Here is a 23,760-nt window from a genome sequence, read left to right as displayed (position 1 = left end):
AGCATAAGCTTTCGTGGGTGAATGCCCACTTCGTCAGACACATGAGTCTGACGAAGTGGGCATTCACTCACGAAAGCTTATGTTCCAATACATCTGTTAGTCTTTAAGGTGCCACAGGACTCTTTGTTGCTTTTTTCTGGAATAGAAGTAACTTTGTCCCCATCCCTTTGGAGATTTCGAATATTTCCAATTCAGTAACTAATGATATGCTAGAGCGAGAGAGGCGCTTACAAGAGCATGTGGTGTTGAACAATGAAATTTCATATCTGTTATTAAGGTTTAGGCCATTTTTGTTTGGAACAATCTTTTACATTTTGGACTCTTGGTGGGTGGAAAAGAAAGATTTCTGCTTCTTCCCATCTCTGCCTTCCATGAATGCCTTCCCGTTGCCCACTTTCCTATCCCAGTGCTTATTAGAAGTGCTGAGATTCACCAGTTGAAGCCCCCTAACCAGGGAAAGCTGACACTGATTGGCAGTACCAAGGGCATCTGGACTTCAATGCCCAGCATCCCTTAACTACTGTAGGGAACCAGAAAATAAAAAACTTGTGTACATGTAACTATAGCATATGATATTTTTAACACAAAACTATGACTGTTATCCTGTAATGTATTTTTAAAAAGCATGTTTAAGGCTTTGAAAGTACTTGTGTGTTCGGACTCATCACTTGTGTTAAGATATTGCTTTAACAGACTCCTGGTGCTGTGCAGGGTTCCCATTTTCACAATATTTGGTGTCTGTCTTTAAGTGCCAGCTCTAGGAGTCATGTTATTTCATGAGAAGCTCAGCTTTGACTTTTTTAAAAGTCTGTTTCTAGCTCTTATGGTTCTGTAGAAAAGCATGCAAATGTGCCTTAAAGTCTTCGAAACGAGAAGGCAAATACAGTACAAGGAACCTAAAATTTCTTTCTGTCTGTCTGACTGTCTTTCTAATCTGATGGTTTTTAAGTCTATCTCATAATTTTTCAAGGCCTGACTTGGTGATTTTTGAATGCCTGAGATGTATGCTCCGAAGGACCAACGTATAATCTAAAGCTTGTAGTGTTGTAATATGAATGCAAATTTTATCATCTTGAATTGCGAAAGGAGTTTTTTATCATTTAACATATACAAAGTTCAGTACAGAGGGCCAAATCCTGCTGGCTTTACTAATGTGCAAAATCCACCAGTGAATAAGGCAGGTAGTGTTTAAGCCCCATCTTTTAGTTTACTAATGATAGATCATTAGTATATCTTAACAGTAGATTAGCTAATGTATAGGAAGACTGTGAGGCAGTAATTAATTAATAACTTTAAAATGTTGTAATTGTAGTAAATAATTGTAAATGAACGTACATTAAAGGTTACTTACAACAAAGGGAATAGTTTTTGCATCAAATATACAAGTCGTCTTTATTTTTTTAAAAGAAGAAAACTTACATTCTCCATCCTCTGCAATTTCTATGCCACAAGTGAAGCACATTCACTCAGAACAACTCACTTACATTTTCTCCTGGTCTTGGCACAGAGATGGTGATCCAAGTTTTCCATGTCATTCTGCTGTGTGCTTTTCTAGGTTGTCTCTGTGTTTCCTGGCATTTTGCGCACTCCCTTTTTTTCTCAAAATTTATTTTTCATTTCTTGTCATTTTATTTGTAAGGCATCCATTGTTTTGTTATTAATATGCTAGGTCACTGTTATTTTGTGTGCTTGCCCAAAAATGATAATTTCTGATTGATATTTTGATATATAGTACTTTTCATCAAAGGTTGGGGCTATCCTTTTCCTCCCTTATACTTGAGGCTGTGGAAAGTAGTGCCTTCCTGACAAGTAGTGTTGAGTTGTTTTATCATAAGTTCTGTAAATAACACTTCTTTACTAATACTATTCATACATAAATGTGTTTGTATGTGTGTCTGTATTTATACTTTTTTGCTTTCTTTTACGTGTTCAGTGACGAACAAGAAACCCTCCCAGGCGTCTATTACAAAAGTCAAACAGTTTGAAGGTTCCACGTCATTTGTCAGGAGATCACAGTGGATGCTTGAGCAGCTTCGCCAGGTTAATGGTATAGACTCTAATCGGGTGAGTTCATTGTACACGTCTGGAGAAAGTAACTTTGTTAGGATTTTTGCTTTTATTGTTGAGGATCAAGGCCATTCTACTGCTATCCGAATTGCAGGTGGAAGGGGCCCTATCATGACCGTTACCCCTTCTCCCTGGGGTCTTCCTCACAAAAAATCTTGGACAGTTTCCAACTTTGCATGTTGATGTATAAGCAAGTATTCTCAAGTGCCCAGGTTTAAGTGATAACTCTTGACTATCCTGTGGAGCAGTACATGTTTTCTCCCAATTTTAAGGTGAAGATTGAGCAGAATAAGCTCACTCCTGTTATGTTCCTTCACTCCTACACCTCTGGTCCTGCCTTTCTCCTCTTCTCTCTTCTGCTTCTGTCTCCTTCCCCTCTTTTGAAAGGGAAGAAGAGCCCCTTTGTTCTCTTACCGCCATGAAGAATAAGTTTCTAAGCCTACCCTTGTTGGCCTTCAGTTCATCATGGAGCTGCATCCAATATAAAACTTGGAAATCTATCCCTAGATGCTTTCTCCAATAAGATGGATCAATACCTGTGGACAGGTAAAGGTGGGAGAGAGCATGGAAGGAGGGTTCCTGGAACTGGCTCTGCCTACAAACGCATCTGTTCCTTGCAGAGGTCACAAACCTTACTCTCTTTCCTGGTGCAATGCTTCCCTACAGGCTACCCCTTAATCCAACAAACTGGCAATCTCTGTAGACTGTCCATTGTCCCTGTAACAGTGCCTTAGTGGGTCACAACTGAGGATGCTAAATTCAGGACGAACTGCTGAAAAATAGGGCAAACACAACCCAAAACTGGTGGTGGTGATTTTATAAGATATACCAAACCAGCCACAAAAGTAAACTTCTGTTTCACCACACTGGCTAACAAGAAAACATAAAGGCAGTTTCCTCAGGCATTCCAGTTCTTATATCACCACCAAAAACACTGGATTCAGAGATGAGTGGTTCTTTACAATCTCATCAAATAATAGGTTCTTCTGATCCCAAAGGACCAGCCACTCACCCAGGTTAATATATAACTTAGATCTTACCCCAAAATTATGCTGATGCCAATCCTTTAGTATCTAAAATCTAAAGGTTTATCCATAAGAAAGAAAGAAAGAAGGGTGAGAGTTAAAATTGGTTAAAGGAATCTATTACATACAGTAATGGCAAAGTTCTTGGTTCATGCTTGTAGCAGTGATGGAATAAAGAGCTGGCTTAAGTCAAGTCTCTGGAGTACATACACAGCTTGGATGGGTCATTCAGTCCATTGTTCAGAGCTTCAGTTTGTAGCAAAGTTCCTCCAGACTAAGAAGCAGGATTGAAGACAAAATTGAGGTGTTTTCAGGGCCTTTTATAGCTTTTGCCATGTGGAGGGCATCCCATTGTTCTTACTGTGGAAAATTACAGCAACAAGACGGAGTTGGAGTCACATGGGCAAGTCACATGTCCATGCATTTCACCTAGTCACAGCAGGAAATTCCATTAAGTGTAGATAGGCTTCTCCCATGGTCCATTGCAGTTAAACGTTCTTTCGATGGGCCACTCAATTTGAATAGTCCCTCCAAGATGTGCTGGGCATTACCTTGTGGGAGTTACCTCAGGAGCAAACATTTTAATTCCTAGTATAGGGCCAATACTTCAAATACAAAAATGATGCATGCATACAGATAGCATAATCATAACCAGCAAATCATAACCTTTTCATAGACACCTCACTTGAGAACCTTTGTACAAGATTTGCTGCAAATATATAACAGTGGTTGCAACAATGAGCTATATCGTCATTATCTGGGTTTTTCTTCTTTCAGAATTTCTAACGTCTATCTGTGTTAAGTGCACCAGACAGATTTGCAAAGTACAAGCTAGTTAAAGATAAAACCTTTTTAAGCACCAGCTAGAAATTAATGTGTGCAGCCTTAGGAGTTGGGGATTTAAATCACATCTTGTGGTCATAAACATTATGTAGTACAAAGTAAACAAATTCATTATACAATGAAACATGCTTATTGAGTATGGCTGAGATCCTAGATTGTCTAAAGTCACATTCTGATTGGTCATATGATCTTTTGTAATGATGATGCACCGGTGTACCAACTCCTCTCAGTGCACATCTAAGACCTCATTACTGAAAAATGAAATTTAAAAAAAAATCCATACACCTATTCTACTAAGTGTGTGGAGGGGGAAAAGATAAAGGAGGCTGCTGTGTCATTGTAGGGGCGATGTATGGAGAGACAATAAGGGGGAAGGAGAGGGAAAAGTCAGTTTGAATCAGACCACGCCGGCCCAAAAGTGCTAAGCTGTCCTGTCAGCAGCAGTTTGGAAACCACTCGGAACCTTGCTGTTAAATATATTCTGACTAGAATGGAAAATACAATACCATTTTCTCTTTTCCTTCTACCAGGAACTATTTTTCTTAGTGAAAGAATATAGTGCAATAAACTTCTCTATTTAATTTTCAATCAGACATACTCTAATAGTAAGACGCGCCAGGGCGTGCATTAGTAAATTACTGGAGCGCTTTGTAGGCAAAAGGCTAAACATATCTGAAGCCTGTTCCAATGGCCTACTAATACATGTCCTGTTGTGGCTCATTGCTGTACATCAGTGCATATATCATATCATGTCATTGATATGGATGGATTGTCCTAGATTGCCGGGTGAAGGAAGCAAACCACATGATCAGAGTCTGTTTCTTTTTGCAGTTGGCAAAGTGTTTGGAATGTGGCTGTATTTTGTTAACTGACTGCTTGCTGCCCAAGTTGAATCCAGACTATCAGCCCTGCACCCTCTTAGGAAACATTACAACCTACCCAAACTACGACTTGTAGTTTCTTCTTATGTCCCCATTCTCCTCAATGGCCTGGAATGCCCATTTGGAGTAATTTCCCATAATGCATCACAACCAGAGAATCCATGTTGCACAGCTCCCCCTTCCAAAAATGGGAATCTGTGTTGCATTGCTCCACTCATAGAGGAGAAAGGGCACACGAGCACACTATACCCCCATAAGGCACTACAACTCTCATTTTTGGCTGAAATCTTTCAGTTTTGAGTTTTTATTGAAAACTTGAAAATACGCCTGGAAATTTCCATTAAGAAACTTTTTTTTTTTTTTTTCATTTTCATCAAAGATTTCTTCAGGAAAAAAGAATTTCAGACCAGCTGTAAAAGTGAATGTCTGTCATTTAAAATAATTTTTTTTAAATTGCTTTATTAAAAATGTCCATTGCTACATGTAATCTTCAAATCAGTTTTAAAATATAGTACCAGTGATTCAAATGTTGTTTTTCTTCTAGGATTCTCCAGAATTTGATTTACTATTTGAAAATGCTTTTGACCAATGGGTAGCAAGCACGGCTTCCGAAAAATCCACATTCTTTCAGATTCTTCATCACACTTGTCAGCGCTACCTTACAGACAAGAAGCCAGAATTTATCAACTGCCAGTCTAAAATTTTGGGAGGTAAGTAAAGGGAGACTGAAATACTTCTGGGGACTGAACATGAATTCATCTGTTTTATATTGTTTTTAGAATGTAGACTGTATACACAATTGTGTTAATGTGTCTGCATTGTTTTGAACATACAAAGTGCTGTGTAAGTGTTATTTTTTGGATTCTGTAAGTAAAAACTGTTGCATATATTTGCACAAAAGAGGAAGAACCATGTCTAGTTGCCGTAGAAGTGTTCTTTCTGGTGGAATTACTTATAACACTAGTCACTGGGTTAAGAACTGACATCAGTCATCCTAAAGAGCTGGTTTGCTCAGCAGAATAGACAACCATTCAACTGCGGCGCTGAGTAGTTTGGTCTCTAAGGAAGCGGAGTTGTTACTTTACTGGAAAAACCTTCCTGCCCAGCCCCCCCCCTCTCTCCCCCCCCCCCCCCCGCCCTCCTCCCAAGGTTTTAATTTATTTTGCTTTAAGATGTGTGAGATGTAAGAACACTTCCCCATTTTTAATTCCATCCTTTCCTCTCAGTTCTTCAGAATACCAACTTAAAAGCTTGAAAAATTAATTCCTTTCCCCACTGATTTTGTTCTTTTCCATTTAGAAAACATTGATTTTTCCCCCCCTCTTCTGCAAGAGCTAAATTAGAATAACTGTTGTTAAACAATAACCATTCCATTCAGTGCTCTATCGTGCCAAAACATCTCTGTCTGTGCACCAGTATTAAATTTCTTATGGCAAATATATAAGCATATATTTGACATCTCAAAAAAATTACACACATCACTGGAACCTATAAGACAAAATATCGGAGCCCCAGTCCCCTGGTCTGACTGAGCTGTGTTAGGTGTGAAACCCAAGTTCTAAAGGGAGGTGGGTTTATTCCACTTCTCTGGTCCACAAGGCTGCTGCATTTAACTATGGCAAGAGCAAACTCCGAGCTTTTTTAACTAATTGCCCAAGGGATCATGGCAGTGCCTGGAGATCACTGCCATGCATTGTGCTTTGGCCATGCCTCCTCCCCTTCTTTATGCTGGCGCTGGGAGAGGGTGGCATGGGGCTGGCTGTGCCAGCTTCACACTACCCAGGGACTCCCGACACCAGTATCTTTTCAATATCCACTACAAACCTCATTGACTCACAGTGGCATTTTCTGTTCTAGTGTTTGTTCTTTTGCAAAACTTTTCACTGCTGCTAACCCTGATGCTGATCCAGCAGTGGTAACGATGTTGAGAGTGCTAACATAAGCTAGGGCAGCATTGTTTATAACACCATGTCATTTTGACCTGCTCAAAAAAGTGTTATTCAAAATAGTGTGTTAAAATGATGAGAGGCATGTGGAGCTTTTTCTAAAGTAAGACTCCCACTACTAGTGTTCCAGTGAAGAAACTTACATTTGGGTGGCAAAGGGTCAAATATGTCTCTTTTAACTTGCTAAAAATCATCTGTATAGCCTACAAGTGTTGTGCCATGGTAGATGAGTGAACTGTCATCTAGATATATATATTAATACAGTACTTTTTTCCTTCGCCTCCACTACCACTTCATCCCTGACCGTCTGATATCTGCTAAGTGCATTCTTCAGTCCAAAAGGCACTATTTGGGGATTGGAAAAAGTCACATGGTATATACAGTCTCCACCTTACTTTTCTGATCTGTTTCAATTTGCACATGTACTAATGGCAGATCTAAGGTACCAAACAGTCAAACTCATTTCAGAGATTCAAGAATCTGTTGCATCTCTTGTAATACATAAATTGAGCTTCTGAGAATACAAAAATGTTCCTTGTAATTAAAAATATTGGGCCTAACATGACTGTTGTGTATAGTAACCGAAATGGCTCAGTTACTGTCTTTTCTAGCATCTCTTGCTCTAGGGTCTTAATTATCCCTTGTATTCTTTAGTGACAACTTCAGAGGTTTTCTCGTCCAGTCTCAATTTTGATTCAGTGAATCTTTTTGCTTCCTCCTTAGTGTTGCATACAATTCCAATGATTGAGTTTTCACTTCCTCATAATGTTTGGCATCTGAAGTATATACACATTTTTTTGTTCATTAGCAGAATCTGTAATGAAAGTGACAGAATATCCACAATATAAGTTGTCTTTATGTGTGATGCAGATCGAGAATTCTGGGCTCCGATAGTATTTCAGGTCGTATTACATATCCTTGATATGTTCATTCAATGAAAACTTTGTTTGCTTGCCATTGCACATTGATTTATATGTCACTAAGATATAAAAAAGTTGTCCATAATACTATAAGTAAGCTATTTTTTTAATGGTAACCTATCCGTAGGAACAGATGAAGTCCTTTCTTGAGTGACATGTCAATGTGATGGTTCTGTTTGGCATTGCTGAATTTCATTTGCCAAGATTCATTCTTTTTAACACACATTTGTTTCCATTAGTGTTCACTCACTAATTTCCTGGTGGCTTCAGTATACACAACAGGATTCTTGCCAATTCCAGATTTTTCACGAGCACTACCCCTGACTCAAAGAGCACTATCTGCACTGTCTGAAAGGTTCGAGGCCTCCTCTTCTCCTTGTCACTTTTCTTATCACAAGACTGAGACATTACTTCTCCCAGGACTCTGTACAAGTCTTACTTTACAGGGTTTCTGGGTATTATCCAATGGATCTTGCAGATGGATTCCTGGATATCTCAAAACAATCCAAATTGTTTCTTTTAGTTTCCGCACACAAAAATAATTGCTTGAAGATTGAGTAACCAGTGAATAATTCTGCAATACTTTTTAGTAGTGGAAAAGACCCAGTTCAGAGAGGTGAGATCAGAAAAGATGATGAAGTGCGAGTTTGCCAAGCAATGTCTCATTTCAATGTCTCATTTTTCACCAGCTCATAACACAGGTATTCACTGTATTTCATTGGTATTCACACAGGTATTCACTGCACCTGCCAAAGCTTTGACTCTTTGAACTGTTATATGTCAAACTGTACTTTTGTCCACATATTAATTCTTTGGAAGTAATGGATCTGAATGTGCCCAGATTGGAAGTTAAATGAAGCTCCCATCTTCAAAAGCCTTATGATACTTCTCTGTCAAGAGCCACAACAGTCTTCCAACTGATTTGTTTTGATAGTGACTAGCTCTTGGACACACTTGGACCTCTTCTTGCGAAAACTGGTTAACTAAAAAAAACTTAATGCCTAATTTGTCTTTCCACTTTTACTCATCCATTCAGCCATCTGGGTCACCTCCCTCAGAAACTTTTTCTAGCTATTCATAAAGTTCCGGTTGAAAGTCTACTCTCTGTATTACCTTCAAAAGCTTTTCCCTAAAGCTGCTTATATCACAAATGCTTATTCTACTCAGTTTCCAAGTAGGCATTCTGAAATTGAGTCTTGTCTTTCAGAAATCCATGCTGAAAATCAGTCCAACATCTTACTCTGTTTCATGCTACCTCGCATAATTCCTATATAATAGCATTAAAGTGTGTTGCTTAAAGTAACTATGATCTTAGAATAATTCACTGGGTATAAAACATCTACTGAAACCTTATATGGGTTTGTGTACTCTTCCCCTTGTCTAAACAGCGGGACAAGCATCTGATGGAAAGATTCACGGTTCTTCCACTTAAGATTCTACAGATGAAAACCTGTGGAACTATCAGAATCATTTGTGTCGGGTTTGGTTTTATCTAATTCTACAGGCTGGAATTCCTTATGTTTGTTATCTGCAGCACCTTGTTTTATAAGTCTCTGCAGCAATTCTGTAATGTGCATTTGCTTGAAGAAATTGAGGAAAATGTAGTTGTCACTCAAACAATCTAATTAAGCTATTCAGTCTGTTTCCTGAGTGATTAACTCTTCTGATCTCTTTCTTGCTGAGTCTTCCAAACTGTGAAACAAAGGCATAATCCGATTTATACCTCCCCCTGGAAGGTAAACAGACACAGATGTTCTCAACCAGATCCCAAATACTATCTTGTTACATTCTTACTGCCACCTCCTCACTGGCCTTTGTCTCCTTCCTCATACAATCAGAGTATGTTCTTGTCATCTTCCATCCTCAAAGCCATTGCTTGACCCCACCTGCCTCTTATTCCCCTTCACCTCTAAATTCACTCAACACTCCTTTCCCACCTGTGGTCTCAAATTCTTCGCTAATTTAATCTTCTCTTCTCCAGATGATCATTCCAACTTCTTAGCGCCTTATCCTCCCTGAGTTTTCATTATACCATCCTCTCCTTATTTTCCTTCTACTTCTGACATTTCCTTGTGTGTCTGTTGATGGGTTTCCCCTCTGCTTTTCTTCTACTACACCTCTACCTCGATATAACGCTGTCCTCGGGAGCCAAAAAATCTTACCGTGTTATAGGTGAATCCGCGTTATATCGAACTTGTTTTGATCCACCGGAGTGCGTTGCCCCCACCCCCTCAGAGTGCTGCTTTATCACATTATATCCGAATTCGTGTTATATCCAGTCGCGTTATATCGGGGTAGAGGTGTATTTGGAGGTGATTTTCATTTCAATTGCTCTTCTTCCTTTATGCCCTTTCGTAAAGCAATCCCAAGGGCTCACATGGCTTCAATTGCCAGTTCTGTGCCAATGACTCACATCTCTCTGTCTCCTGAGCTGTTTCACTTTGTCCAACCCCACATAACAGCCTGTCTGTGACCTCTGTTCCTGAATGCAGACATGCCAACTCTCACGAATTAATCATGAGAGACGCGATTTCTAAGTAAAAATTAATCCTGACACCTCACATTTGAGAGCGCTATCCCCAGATCATGAATCAGGATTAACTTTACGTAGAAAGTGCTGTGGCAGTTCGGGTGCTGTGGCAGTTCGGGTGCCTGCTGTCAGTCATCCCCGGGGTTCCTGCTATCAGTCCAAGGTGGCTATGGCTCCTGCTGTCACCTCTGGGCTGACAGCAGCAGCCACAGATGCCACGGGGAGAGGTTCCTGCTGTCAGCCAGCCCTAGTTGGCACTCCCACTGTCATCCGCCCAGGGATGCCATCGGGAGCCCTTCCTCATGGGGCCCACGCGAGGAGTGGCTCCCACTGTCAGTCAGCCCCAGGACTGACAGCGGGAGCCATAGCCACCCTGGGATGACAGTGGGCGCCCCTCCTTACAGGGCGGACTGACAGTGGGAGCCCCAGCCGCCACAAGGAGAGGCTCCTGCTGTCAGCCTGCCCTGGTTGGCCAGGGCTCCCGCTGTCAGTCCCAGCTCTGGGGCGGCCGGGGCTCCTCTACCAGCGTGGGAAGTGGGAGGGGGACCCCACTGCAGCCCCCTAGGCCTGGCCAGGGTGAAGAACCCTAAGAGGATCAGAGAAGAGGCTGGGAAGGCTGAACTATGGCCTGGGACTTCAGGGGGGCAGAAGTGAGAAGGTTGGGGGCTGATGGGAGGGGGGGGTCTGTATTGATGATGAGTTCGGAGCAGATGGGGTGTGTGCTGGGAGGGTGAATTGAGGGTGGTGGGGGTTGATGGGGTAGGGGGGCTGAACTGATGGGGTGGTGATGATGGAGAACAGGCTGGGCAGATGTGGGGGTGAGAGCTCTTGCAGCAAGGGCCAAAATTCCCTTATGCAGTACATATGGGAGAGCAGGCAATGCTAATTGTCACATGCACACACACTGGGGATGGGGGGGGAAGATTGTCAAAAATCAAGAGACTGACCTAAAAAACACAATAGAATTTGTTTTTAAAATCTCATCATTTGGGAGGGTCCGATTCCTGATTTTTCATCTCTTGAAGTTGGTAATACTGTGAATGTCTCGCTGTCAACTTAATGTAAGCGGCACATAGCTAAAATTGAGCTGGTTTTCTTCTATCCCAAACCATTACCCCAATTTTCTTAATCTTGACAACACCAGTATTTGCTTTTTCACTCAGGCTCATAATTCTGGAGCTCATTTGACTTGTACCTCTCCCCACCTCGCACATCTAAAACGTGTCCAAATTCTGCCACTTCTTCCAACATACATCTAATACCTCTTTCTTTACTTCTCTGAAGTTAACTCTAGTGCAGACCCTCATCTGTACTCTTGAGTGAAACAACATTTTCTCTGACCTTCCTAACTCCCACATTGTTTCACTCTAGTCCATACAAAACAATGCCTCCATACTCATTTTCCTTGACATGTCATTCTGACCATATCAGCTCTTCCTCCACTGGTTCCCCACTCCTCCATAGTAGCAGTTCGAATCTTCTGATGTTGCCTTCAAAGTCAAAAGGTTACTCTCTATTTTAAAGGGCACTACTCTCCCAGGTCTTGGCAAATCTCTCCACCTGGTTATCATACTTTTTGTTCCATTTTCCCCTATCAGCGGTTTCTCATTTTAGAGTACGAGCTCTTTGTGTTTGTACCATGCCTAGCAAGTTGTAGTTGCTACCAGAAACACATAATAATAATGAACTCTGCTAATGGTGTGGCCACAAAACCCAAATGATCATCACCTCTCAACACCACCTGACAATAGGAAGTCCCATGCCAATCCCTCATCAACAAACTGTATCCATTATTATTGTGTGACTGTTGGGAAATATTTTTAAAATACCATCAAATCATATAATTAGAGGCTATATTTTAATATGTAAGCACTACTGGATGGGAAGGTAATTTAACTTTCAAATTTAACATCTGTATTTCCTGACTTTGCGCATTCAGATCCATAACCTTAATGTAACATTAACAATTTATATATAAAACAATATACAGTATAATTACAGAATTGTATTGTGTGTATGTATACAGAAAGGTACATCTTAATCTACTGTAGTTTTAAAAGCACAGTTTTACCACAAGTGCCGAGATCTTTATGAAAACCCTAATGAAGTCGGTATTATTAGGAAAAGGGCACAGATGAGATTAGCTTAGTTGGTAGAAAGCTGTCATATAAAATGGGGTTGGTTTTTCTCACTGCTGGCATTTGGTTATTACTACTGTTTATTCCTTACATGTGTAATACATGGAAAAAGTATTAATCTGTTAGTCTTTATTATCAGATGAACCAATGAGCCTTCTCCTGTAAAGAGTTAGCATAGCAACAATATAGCATAGTATTAAAGCAAAACATTTTGGCTTGTATTACAATTTATGGTCTCACCTTTTTTCTGTATATAAATACATGTATCTCCTACAGAGTGAGAGAAAATATTTGTCATAAAAATTTTAGAGCATATCTGAAAGCAGAGATTCTTAGTAATTTGGAATAGAATTTGATGCTATTTAGTTTCCTTTATATTCAAACCTTTGCAAACCCGAGTTGCATTAGTAGGTCAATGACTTTAAAGGCAAACAGAATAGCTATTAAGTGACCAGAAACAGCCCCATTCATTGAGGTTAGAATCTGTTTTATGAAGCAAGGGACTGTTGGCCACACACTGGGATTATCCACAGCTCTTTAGAAAGTGAAGAGAAATCTTTAACTATTTCCAGGGATGATCCCATTAGATTCAGTTTGAAACCACAATGTTCAGAGATACTAATAGAAAATGCAGTGATATATATCACGAAGTTCAAAATGGGGAAAAAGTAGAAATTGACCTGAATTAAAACATCATGTGTAAACAACTCAGTTTTAGGGATTGCTGGGGGAGGTGTTAAAATCTAAATTCAGAACAGACTTTCCAAATGACCCCTTTTCTAGTAATCTGTTGAACCAAAATAGTAGATCCAAATACTCTCTAACTTCTGTGGTATTCAAAATCCAGAATGAAAATTGTGTCTTCATCCCATCTCTTTAAGGTAGCTTTTGTATGGGATAGGCACTGGGTTTTGGCATACTGTATGGAGTATACAGTTCCTTCGGGGATAAAGTCTGTTGTTGTTTAAAGTCTAATGCTGGCTGGTCATTTGTTTTTGTCATTTGATTACATTAGAAATATGTATTAACATACATTTTATAAAATAACAAATACAATTGAAGATGAAATGCAAGTTTCTCATTAGTATCTGGTGTAAATATATTAAGTAAAGCCGGGTCAAAGAGATGTGTATATTTTGCACAGAAAAACACCCTCACCTCAAAAAACCCACCTCTCTCTCTCTCTCTCTCTCTCTCTCTCTCTCTCTCACACGCGCGCACACACACACACACACACCAGTGAACATGAGTGTTTGCCAAAGAGTCCTCAAAGCCCACAGCAGCTGTTTTGCCATCAGACTGGAGCAGCACCACCCATATGTTACTGAACAACTTTTTGAGGCAGGCAGAGCCAGTTGGCATTGCTACCAGGGCCGCACAGAAGTTTTGGGGGACCCGGGGCAAAATCCGAAAATGAGGTCCCCTCCCCATGCCTCCAAAATATTACTAGTAAGGGGTGGCCCAGGGTTGGGAGTTGGAGAGCAAACCTCCACTGTAATCACCCTGTAGTGGTGGCTTGGCTCCTGTTCTATGGGGTTTGTCATTTAAATATTCCCAGCTGAGTGATTTCAAAAATCTTTTGTCTTCGGCAAAAAGATTTTTCATTAAGCTGGTTCTTAGTGTCTCTGAAGGCAATAATTATGCAGTTTCATTGGGAGATAGCAGCAGAAGAGACTATATAGCCCTCTAATATGTTTTGACACCTCACAAAAATATTAATTTTTCCCACTTCTATCTAGCAAAGTCTGGAATTCTAATATTTGGTACAGGATCTTGCAAAAAGTGTGTAGATAAACATTTGTTACCAATGTGTAAATATTTTGATATGGAAGAAAATTGTAGTTAGAAAATGATATGGACAAAAACTAAAATAAACAAAATTTCTTCCAAGCTTATCTTGTAGATCAGTGGGCTCCATCTTTTTTTTGTGTCTGTGTAAAACTGATGTGAGATTATTCCACCAGTTAAGAACAGTCAGCACAAAAGATAGTTACACACCCTAATGAAATATGTGCTACTTTTGCTGTGTATTTAACAACTTTTATAACTTAGACACTCTGAGCTCTGAAGTTATTCAAAATATCTGGAAGTAACAGGCTGGCCAGAGATAAGTAAACTTGATAAAGAAACTTTAGATAAAGAAATAACAAAACAAGAAATCCTAGAGGCAATAGCAAGTATGAAAAGTGGTAAAACTGCAGGACCTGATACCTTGTCAAATTCATCAGGAAAGCTATTATTGTCATTCAAGGAATTATTAGTGGATCCCTTGAGAGGTACCTTCAACACTATCCTGTGAGGGGAGGAACTTCCACAATCTATGAAAGAAGCTACTGTGATTGTTTCCCTAAAGATGGAAAAATCATCTTCCTATAGCAGTTCCTATAGACTCATATCACTGCTGAATCATGACAAAGATTTTAGCAAAAATACTAGCTAGCCAATTGCAGTCTATGCTCTCGGCTTATATAATTCTAGATCAAACTGGATTCACTGATAGATAAATATCAGACAATATTCAGAGAGTACTTGGAATCATTCATAATGCCAGATCCTAAAAAGATCAATTTCTTTTGTCCTCACTAGACGCAGAGCTGTACAAGTAAATGGGGTTAAATCTCTCCTGTTTGAATTACACAGAGGGACTAAGCAGGGATGTCTCCTTTACTCTTTGCACTAGTTTTGGAACCTTTTGCACAGTGGATAAGGAACAACGAATTCATCACAGGAACACATCAGAAAACAGCATTATATGCAGATGCTTTAATGTTACACCTCTACCTCCATATAACGCTGTCCTCGGGAGCCAAAAAATCTTACTGTGTTATAAGTGAAACCGCGTTATATCGAACTTGCTCTGATCCACCGAGTGCGCAGCCCTGCCCCCCCCGGAGCACTGCTTTACCGCGTTATATCCGAATTTGTGTTATATCAGGTCGCGTTATATCGGGGTAGAGGTGTATTTTTATCTAAACCAAATATTTCCCTAAAGTTAGTCTCTAAAGAAACCTGAACTTTGGGCAGATGTCTGCATTTAAAGTAAAACTGTGCCAAATCTGAAATACAGTCTTTGGCTAGCTGTTCTTCAAATTCTTTTTTGGACATCCTAATTATATTTTTACATTTAATTTGCCAGAGTTTATGCTTCTTTCTATTTTCCTCACTAGGATTTAACTTCCACTTTTTAAAGGATGCCTTTTTGCCTCTCACTGCTTCCTTTACTTTGTTGTTTAACCATGGTGGCTCTTTTTCTCTTACTATGTTCTTTAATTTGGGGTATACATTTAAGTTGAGCCTCTATTATGGTGTCTTTAAAAGGTTTCCATGCAGCTTGCAGGGATTTTACTTTTGGTGCTGTACCTTTTAATTTCTCTTTAACCTCCTTATTTTTGTGTAGTTCCCCTTTCTGAAATTAAATGCTACAGTGTCGGGCCACTGTGGTGTTTTCCCCACCTCAGGGATGGTAAATTTAATTATATTATGGTCACTGTTAATAAGCAGTCCAGCTATATTCACCTCTTGGACCTGATCCTGTCCTCCACTTAAGACTAAATCAAGAATTGCCTCTCCTCTTGTGGGTTCCAAGCCAAGCTGCTCCAAGAAGCAGTCATTTAAGGTATCAAGAAACTTTATCTCTGCATCCCGTCCTGAGGTGACATGTACCCAGTCAATATGGGGATAGTTGAAATCCCCCATTATTATTGAGTTTTTTATTTTAATAGCCTCTCTAATCTCCCTGAGCATTTCACAGTCACTATCACCATCCTGGTCAGGTGGTCGGTAATATATCCCTACTGCTATATTCTTATTATTCGAGCTTGGAATTACTATCCATAGAGATTCTATGGTATAGTTTGGTTCATTTAAGATTTTCTTTTCATTTGTTCATTTGTTCTTTAAAGAAAAACTGCTGTAATGCTTGTTTTGTTTCTGATATTTACATAAGAAGGGTTTGTAAACTTGTAAAAACTTCCTAAATAAATACAGATACAAAAACAAACAAACAAGAAAACTGCTGTGAGATCAGAATCAAGCCCAATATATGTTTCCTTTAAAGGCAAAGTCTGATATCTTTATTCACATTGCTATTATGATATAAATTATTGGAGAACACATTAGGCCAAATTAATTCCTGTAAACATTGGGTTTACATTAGAAACAAATTTGACCCTTCTGATTCTTGGCTATATTTTTTGAGAGCTCCCTGTTATATTTAAACTATTTCAATCAAGACTGTAACTGCCCTTCTAAGAGCAAACAGTTGCTGCCACCTATAGATAAATATGAGAACTGCAAAATATAGTGATTCCAGTGGCAGCAGAGTGATGATACATGCTATTGATAATGATCTGGGACTTTCTACTGCAGCCTGCATGCTACACACTTTGGTTTCAAAGCAATCCCTCTGCCAGTTGAATTAAAAAGTAGCTTCACCAGCTCTTACAAAAAATTGCATCTTTGGCTTCTGTAACCTTTGCTCCAGGGCAGCTGGCAGGAGTTACTTATGGAACATCCAGTTCTTCCTCAGAGAATAATTTGCCACAGTAATAGCGATAATGAGTCCTTTGATTTTCATCAGCTACATATTGGCTCAGATTAGCTATGCATAAATAGCACAATATGGTGTTTCCACTAGTCTCGTGGGCTAATCTTAAACATATTTATATGTAAAAACTGGTCTGCCTTCAGGTTCATTGTGACATTTAAACGTGAGTCAATTGGGTCTTCTTTGAAAACACAAGCAAAGCTGTAAACATTTACCTTGGGCTTTGCAGTCTTGAGGCTGAAACAAATAGTGGTAGGAAAAAATAATGGGCTCTTTTGCATTAGTGCATAAGCCTGATTATTCTTGTTTTTCCTCTTTAGTCAATAATGTTTTTGATGGCATTAAACAATATTATTTCCTCGATATCCTCTCCCCCCCATAAATACTTTCGTTTGTTTAATTTTGCATCTTTCTTGCATGCTATTTTCCTGACTTTAAGACACAGCACATATTTAATATTTAACCTTTATATGTGATGGACAAATTCCATTGTTATATTTATAAGAAGCACACGGGATCTTTATAGGGGAGAAGGCAAAAACGCCGCATTTATTGAGAATACAGCAGTTCGTTCTCTCTCACACACACACACACACACACACACACACACACACACACACACACACACACACACACACACACACACACACACTATCTAGTGGCCAGCCAGATTGGTTGCAGAGGGGAGCTGGGCTTGTTGCTCATGATCCGATGCTCCTGGAGTACTGGCAAGACGAACCCAAAGTCCCATGGCAAAGCACCCTGTTGTTATAGTCTTTTTTCTCTATTGAAGTCTATGGATTTTGCTTTGTCAGTTTCTGACTGGTTACTTGTGTTATCTTTTGATGTTAACATTCCAATACACCTCCAACAGGATGTCCTGTCCTGGTTTCGATTTCATTAATTGTTTTGTCCTTAGGGGTGCCAGCCTGCACCTCAGGGTCGTCAATCTGCGCGTTGATGGTTCTCACTCCTCCTTCCTTATCTGGCTATAACAATGGCCTTCACACCTTATGTTTTCCTGATGCATACTTTCCTCATTCACATAAACAGTCTTTTACAGAGGCCTTCAGATAGGATAACATTTTGGAAAGAATTATATGGTTACTAAAGCTTTCAGAGTAGCAGCCGTGTTAGTCTGTATCCGCAAAAAGAACAGGAGTAGTTGTGGCACCTTAGAGACTAACAAATTTATTAGAGCATATGCATCCGAAGAAGTGGGTTGTAGCCCACGAAAGCTTATGCTCTAATAAATTTGTTAGTCTCTAAGGTGCCACAAGTACTCCTGTTCTTTTTATGGTTACTAAAGAGATTACAAAAGAACCTTACACAACTTTGTTTGCAATGCTTACAAGAAGCAAGACCTTATAGCAAATGCTGTAATGAAATCTTATCCTAAAACAAAAAGGTGATCATAATTAGCCATAAGGACTGTTCTGGTCTGTCCCTGCCTTAGCATCAGTACAGACACTGGCAGTCTGTCAGATGCATTTCTACCATGTCCCAGAGGGTCATTCCTTTCTGCTATTCAAATAGCATCCCTGGCAGGATGAAATCACATCATACATTAATTCTCATACAATCCTAAAATCCTGCTCCTACACCATTGGATTTCATTAAGATTTTATTTATTTCCAGTTTATAACAAAATATGAGTAGCATGGCCTCTAGTTAGAAGTACATCAAAAATACCTTCACTTTAAAATGTATTTATGGTCAGAAGAGCTACTGTAAAAATGGCACCTTATCCAAGAGTTTCATTCTCTAGCAGCCATGGGAGAGTGAGCTGGATTCTAATTTTGTTAAGGTATTTTCGGTGGAATTGTTAACAAATGGCAGTAAAAGTCTCTCCGTGGACACCGATGGGCTTTGGATCAGGCCCGAAGTTCCAACTGCATAAGTGATGATGGTGGGATAAGAGCCAAGAACAGCAGCTTGACCATTATAGCACAGGCTGAGTTTGCAGGCCCGACAATTAGAAAATAAAAACATATTTTTACTTGTAAAATAACCAAATTTGATGCAGGAATTATTTAGACAAGTTATACATAGGACTTCCCAATAACACATTTTTATGAAGCTGTGTAGCTGTGTCCAAGGTATTACAGAGACAAGGTGGGCGAGGTAATATCTTTTATTGGACCAACTTCTGTTAATGAGAGAGACAAGCTTGCACAGAGCTCTTCAGGTCTGGGAAACTAAGGTCTTCTCTACACTACAGACTTAAGTCAACTTAAGTTACGTCAACAACCATATGCCACTTTAATTACATTGGTTGTGCACATGTGCACAATGAGCCTTGTGTCAGCGGAGCGCTTCTACAGTCGGTCCTCTTGCATTCACAGAGAGCGTTGCGTCATGGGTAGCTATCTTACAAGTTATATTACAAGACTCCTTCTCTTCATGTGCCAATATATACTTATGCCTGTATCTGTAATTTTCACTCCATGCATCTGAAGAAGTGGGTTTTTTACCCACAAAAGCTTATACCCAAATAAATCTGTTAGTCTTTAAGGTACCACTGGACTCCTAGTTGTTTTTTTGGATACAGATTAACACGGCTACCCCTCTGATACCACTGGTCTACAATTTTTGAGAAGTCGTATGCTTCAGAGATAAAATGTGCTATTTATTATGTATTTTCATGTGCTGAATTCAAATATGACAATTAAAACAACTGATTGGCTACTGTTTCTAAGATATTTAAGTTTTTACATTTGATGTCTATGTATATTGTGTAGATAGTAGAGTTTTAATCATAAATTGTAAACCTAGGTCTTTTCATGTGTTTATGGTTGCTTTACATGATAATATTTCACCTGTCCTGTTTATGTAACACTTTAAAAATCAGCAAAAGGGTTATATAAATAAAATTTATTATGAAACAAAAGGCAAAAAACTATTATGTACATAGTTTAGTCCTATTCAGTGTCTACTCGGCGCTTCTTGGCTTGTCTCTTGTATTCATTAAATGGAGCATCTCTTGTCACTGTCCAGCAATAGTCTGCAAGCATTGATGGGCTCCATTTGCCCTGATAGCGTTTCTCCATTGTTACAATGTCCTGGTGAAATCGCTCGCCGTGCTCGTCGCTCACTGCTCCGCAGTTCGGTGGAAAAAAATCTAGACGAGAGTGCAAAAAATGTATCTTTAGTGACATGTTGCAACCAAGGCTTTTGTATGCCTTGAGCAGGTTTTCCACCAACAACCAGTAGTTGTCTGCCTTGTTGTTTCCGAGAAAATTTATTGCCACTAACTGGAAGGCTTTCCATGCCGTCTTTTCCTTGCCACGCAGTGCATGGTCAAATGCATCATCTCGAAGAAGTTCACGAATTTGAGGACCAACAAAGACACCTTCCTTTATCTTAGCTTCACTTAACCTTGGAAATTTTCCACAGAGGTACTTGAAAGCTGCTTGTGTTTTGTCAATGGCCTTGACAAAGTTCTTCATCAGACCCAGCTTGATGTGTAAGGGTGGTAACAAAATCTTCCTTGATTCAACAAGTGGTGGATGCTGAACACTTTTCCTCCCAGGCTCCAATGACTGTCGGAGTGGCCAATCTTTCTTGATGTACTGGGAATCCCTTGCACGATTATCCCATTCGCAGAGAAAACAGCAGTACTTTGTGTATCCAGTCTGCAGACCAAGCAAGAGAGCAACAACCTTCAAATCGCCACAAAGCTGCCACTGATGTTGGTCATAGTTTATGCACCTCAAAAGTTGTGTCATGTTGTCATAGGTTTCCTTCATATGGACAGCATGACCAACTAGAATTGAATTGATGGCAAAACATTGCCATTATGCAGTAAAACAGCTTTAAGACTCGTCTTCGATGAATCAATTAACAGTCTCCACTCATCTGGATCATGAACGATGTTGAGGGCTGCCATCACACCATCGATGTTGTTGCAGGCTACAAGATCACCTTGTCCTTGAAGAAGAATGGGACAAGATCCTTTTGACGGTCACGGAACATGGAAACCCTAACATCACCTGCCAGGAGATTCCACTGCTGTAGTCTGGAGCCCAACAGCTCTGCCTTACTCTTGGGTAGTTCCAAATCCCTGACGAGGGATTGCATCATTCATTGTTTTGCCTAAAAAGCAAGTACTGTCCAAACCCAGTCATAGATTTATTCATAGATCCAGTCAAAGATGTATTTTAGTCATTTCTGGTTTAAATTGAGATCCCTTCCCTTTATAACTCACTTATCCTCCGCCATTCCCAAGTCAAGGGTCGTATATACTGACCCAATAGCATATCTTGAAAACTAGAGCTAATCAACAATTTTAAGCATCATTTTCGTTCTCAGTGACCCAGAATTAGTAAAGTTTGACTACATTTATTTCAGAAGCATTTTGGCTGTAGAGCAGTGTACTTTGTTCCATCTTGACACTGAGTAAGTTTCTCAGACCTGAAGAAGACCTCTGTGTAAGCTCAAAAGCTTTGTCTCTCTCACCAACAGAAGTTGGTTCAATAAAAGATATTCCCTCATTGACTTTGACTCTCTAATGTTTTACAAAGTCACTTTTCAGAATAAAAGTACACAATGGCTGCATTTTAAATCAAGAATTTGAGCTATTTTGTTCTTAAAATTTGATTATTGCTAGTTCTCAAGCTAAAAGATAAAAACAGAAAACTAATTTGTACTGGACATAGTTCGTACTTAATTTGTACTGAACATAGTATCTCTGTCCTTTTCTCACAGCAGTTGTGGTGCAAATGAGAACATACTCTCACAATAATGAACTTAAAATATCGAAGATAGGATAAAGATAGTGATAGTATTATCTTATTATTCTCAAGATAACTGCTTTAGTGCTATACTTATATACAGCGAAAGCAAGCATGAATGTTCCTAAAACAAAACTGAACCATTAAAAAAAATGGTTTGATCTTAGAGGAAACTTAAATGTCCATTAATAGCAGGGAAAATAAGGAGAATAAAATTGAAACACCATAAATCTGGATAATTAATTCAGATTTTAAAATGGTGATACAAGTTTTTATCCTAATGGGAAAACTATCAATAGTGTGTTACCCTTGATGCAGTGATAAATAGGCAAATAATATAAAGCTGCCAAATTATTTGAATTTATTTCCATTTCTGCTACCTAGAGTGCAGTGTTCTGAGCAAGAAGTAATTTGAGTACTTTTCGGAAGTGCTTTTTTGTGCCATGAGTTGCAGTTGCTTACTCTGGGGATAATAATGGCTACTGTGAAAGTTGAGATGGAAACAAAAAGCAATAGAAGGTGTACTGCCAAAGAGCATTTTTTTAAAATATGGTGATTTTTCTTCACTACATATGCATGTCAAGGTTAATCAACTTTGCCATTCTTTTATTTAAGGACCCCATATAAATCAACAAATTAAAACTTTTTCAAAATTTGCTGGGTTTTATTTTTTTGAAGGTGATGACTCGTGCTGAGATAAAATGTGTAAGAGTAGGACCACACTTTCTCCTGGAAAGTGGTGCACATAATCAAATCTCAGAATTGCCTTCCTAAAACAAACACATGCTAGGACCATCAAATAAACAGTATGTTTGTTTTTGTAAAAATTGTAGGAAAAGATAAAGTAAGTCAAAAGGGACATTCATAATGAAAGAGAGGAAGGTAAACTGCTTTAATGTATACAGTATTTAAGCCATAAAATAGTTTATTACATAATATTATCCAATCATTTTATAACAGTGTCTTGGTAACAATAAATCAGCGGGGTGTCACCTTCATGACTTACACAATTGCTCTTTGTTTTGATGTGCACAGAGCACAATTTGTATCAGATTGTAAATAGCAATGCATGGCAAAGTTAGAGTGACAAGACAGGTGAGCTAATATCTTTTATTGGACCAACTCTGTAAGCACGCTGTGCCTTCCACTCACTGTAGCAATGTCCACACAGGACATTACTGCATAGCAAACTGTTGCACTGTAGATTCAAGCTCTGGCTTGCAGCACAGTAACCTGCTGTGTAGGCAAGCCCCTAGTGACATTGGAGGCAGTTGGGTGGTCTGCATGTTCTCTTATCAGTCTCAGTATTTAAAACCAAGTGGAATGGAGGGGAGCAAAAAAGATTGGCTGTTTTCATAGTTTTATTTATTTCCCACATTCTAGTTTAACTTTTGTCTTTTTGACTTGGGGTCTGATCTCCAGGCTAACTTAATAACAGAGCAGTTTCCTGAATGATGTTTTGATGAGACTTAACAATATGTCTGTCCATTCTTGCTAACTTAACCAAGGTACTTTTTTTCCCCCTGGATAAAAAGTTAATTTTCATAAACCTTTAGAAGGGTAGAACTATATAATAAATGTCTGTTAAATGTACATATATTTTAATGTTTATATTGTCTGTATTAGTGAATGGAGGAACACTCTATGAAGAACATAGACATCTGTAACCAACTAAAATAAAATTACAACTAATGACCCATATTCCATTTTTTAAGCATGATGTGTACTTGTTAATGCAAAAAACAAGAGTGCATTCAATTAACTAGAAAGGCAGCATTTTAAAAATTAATATGAAAAAATTGTGTATGCAACACACGGATGGACTGTGGAACTCATTGTAACAATGTATCATGGAGGAAAAGAGGATTCAAAAAAGATAGAGATTTATATGGATAACAAGAATATCCAGAGTTGAAATAACTATATAAAATATAAACTATACCTTTGGATAGGATACAAGCCCTCATGTTTCAGGGCATAAAGAAACCTCTAATTATTAGAGTTTCGCAGGTAACTTTCTTTGGGACAGGTTATTCCATAACTGTCTACTGCAGTGTTCCTTCCAATGAAACAGCTGGTAGTGCCCAGGGCCGGCTCTAACTTTTTTGCCACCCCAAGCAAAAAAAAAAAA

At 39.1% G+C, this 23,760-nt stretch overlaps 1 protein-coding gene across 1 annotated transcript in view; it reads left to right on the top strand.

Moving 5' to 3' along the window:
- The window catches only part of STXBP6 (syntaxin binding protein 6), a 217,808-nt gene that overhangs the window by 149,167 nt on the left and 44,881 nt on the right, over positions 1-23,760 (top strand). The window contains exons 3-4 of the mRNA XM_026651529.2: positions 1,934-2,064; positions 5,361-5,526. Coding sequence (XP_026507314.1) covers positions 1,934-2,064; positions 5,361-5,526 — 297 coding nt within the window. The remainder of the gene's footprint in view (positions 1-1,933; positions 2,065-5,360; positions 5,527-23,760) is intronic.

This window comes from Terrapene carolina, unplaced genomic scaffold (genome assembly GCF_002925995.2).
Source record: "Terrapene carolina triunguis isolate 2854851 unplaced genomic scaffold, T_m_triunguis-2.0 Scaffold96, whole genome shotgun sequence".
NCBI classification, from domain to species: Eukaryota; Metazoa; Chordata; order Testudines; family Emydidae; genus Terrapene; species Terrapene triunguis.
This window is presented reverse-complemented; position numbering and strand designations above follow the sequence as displayed.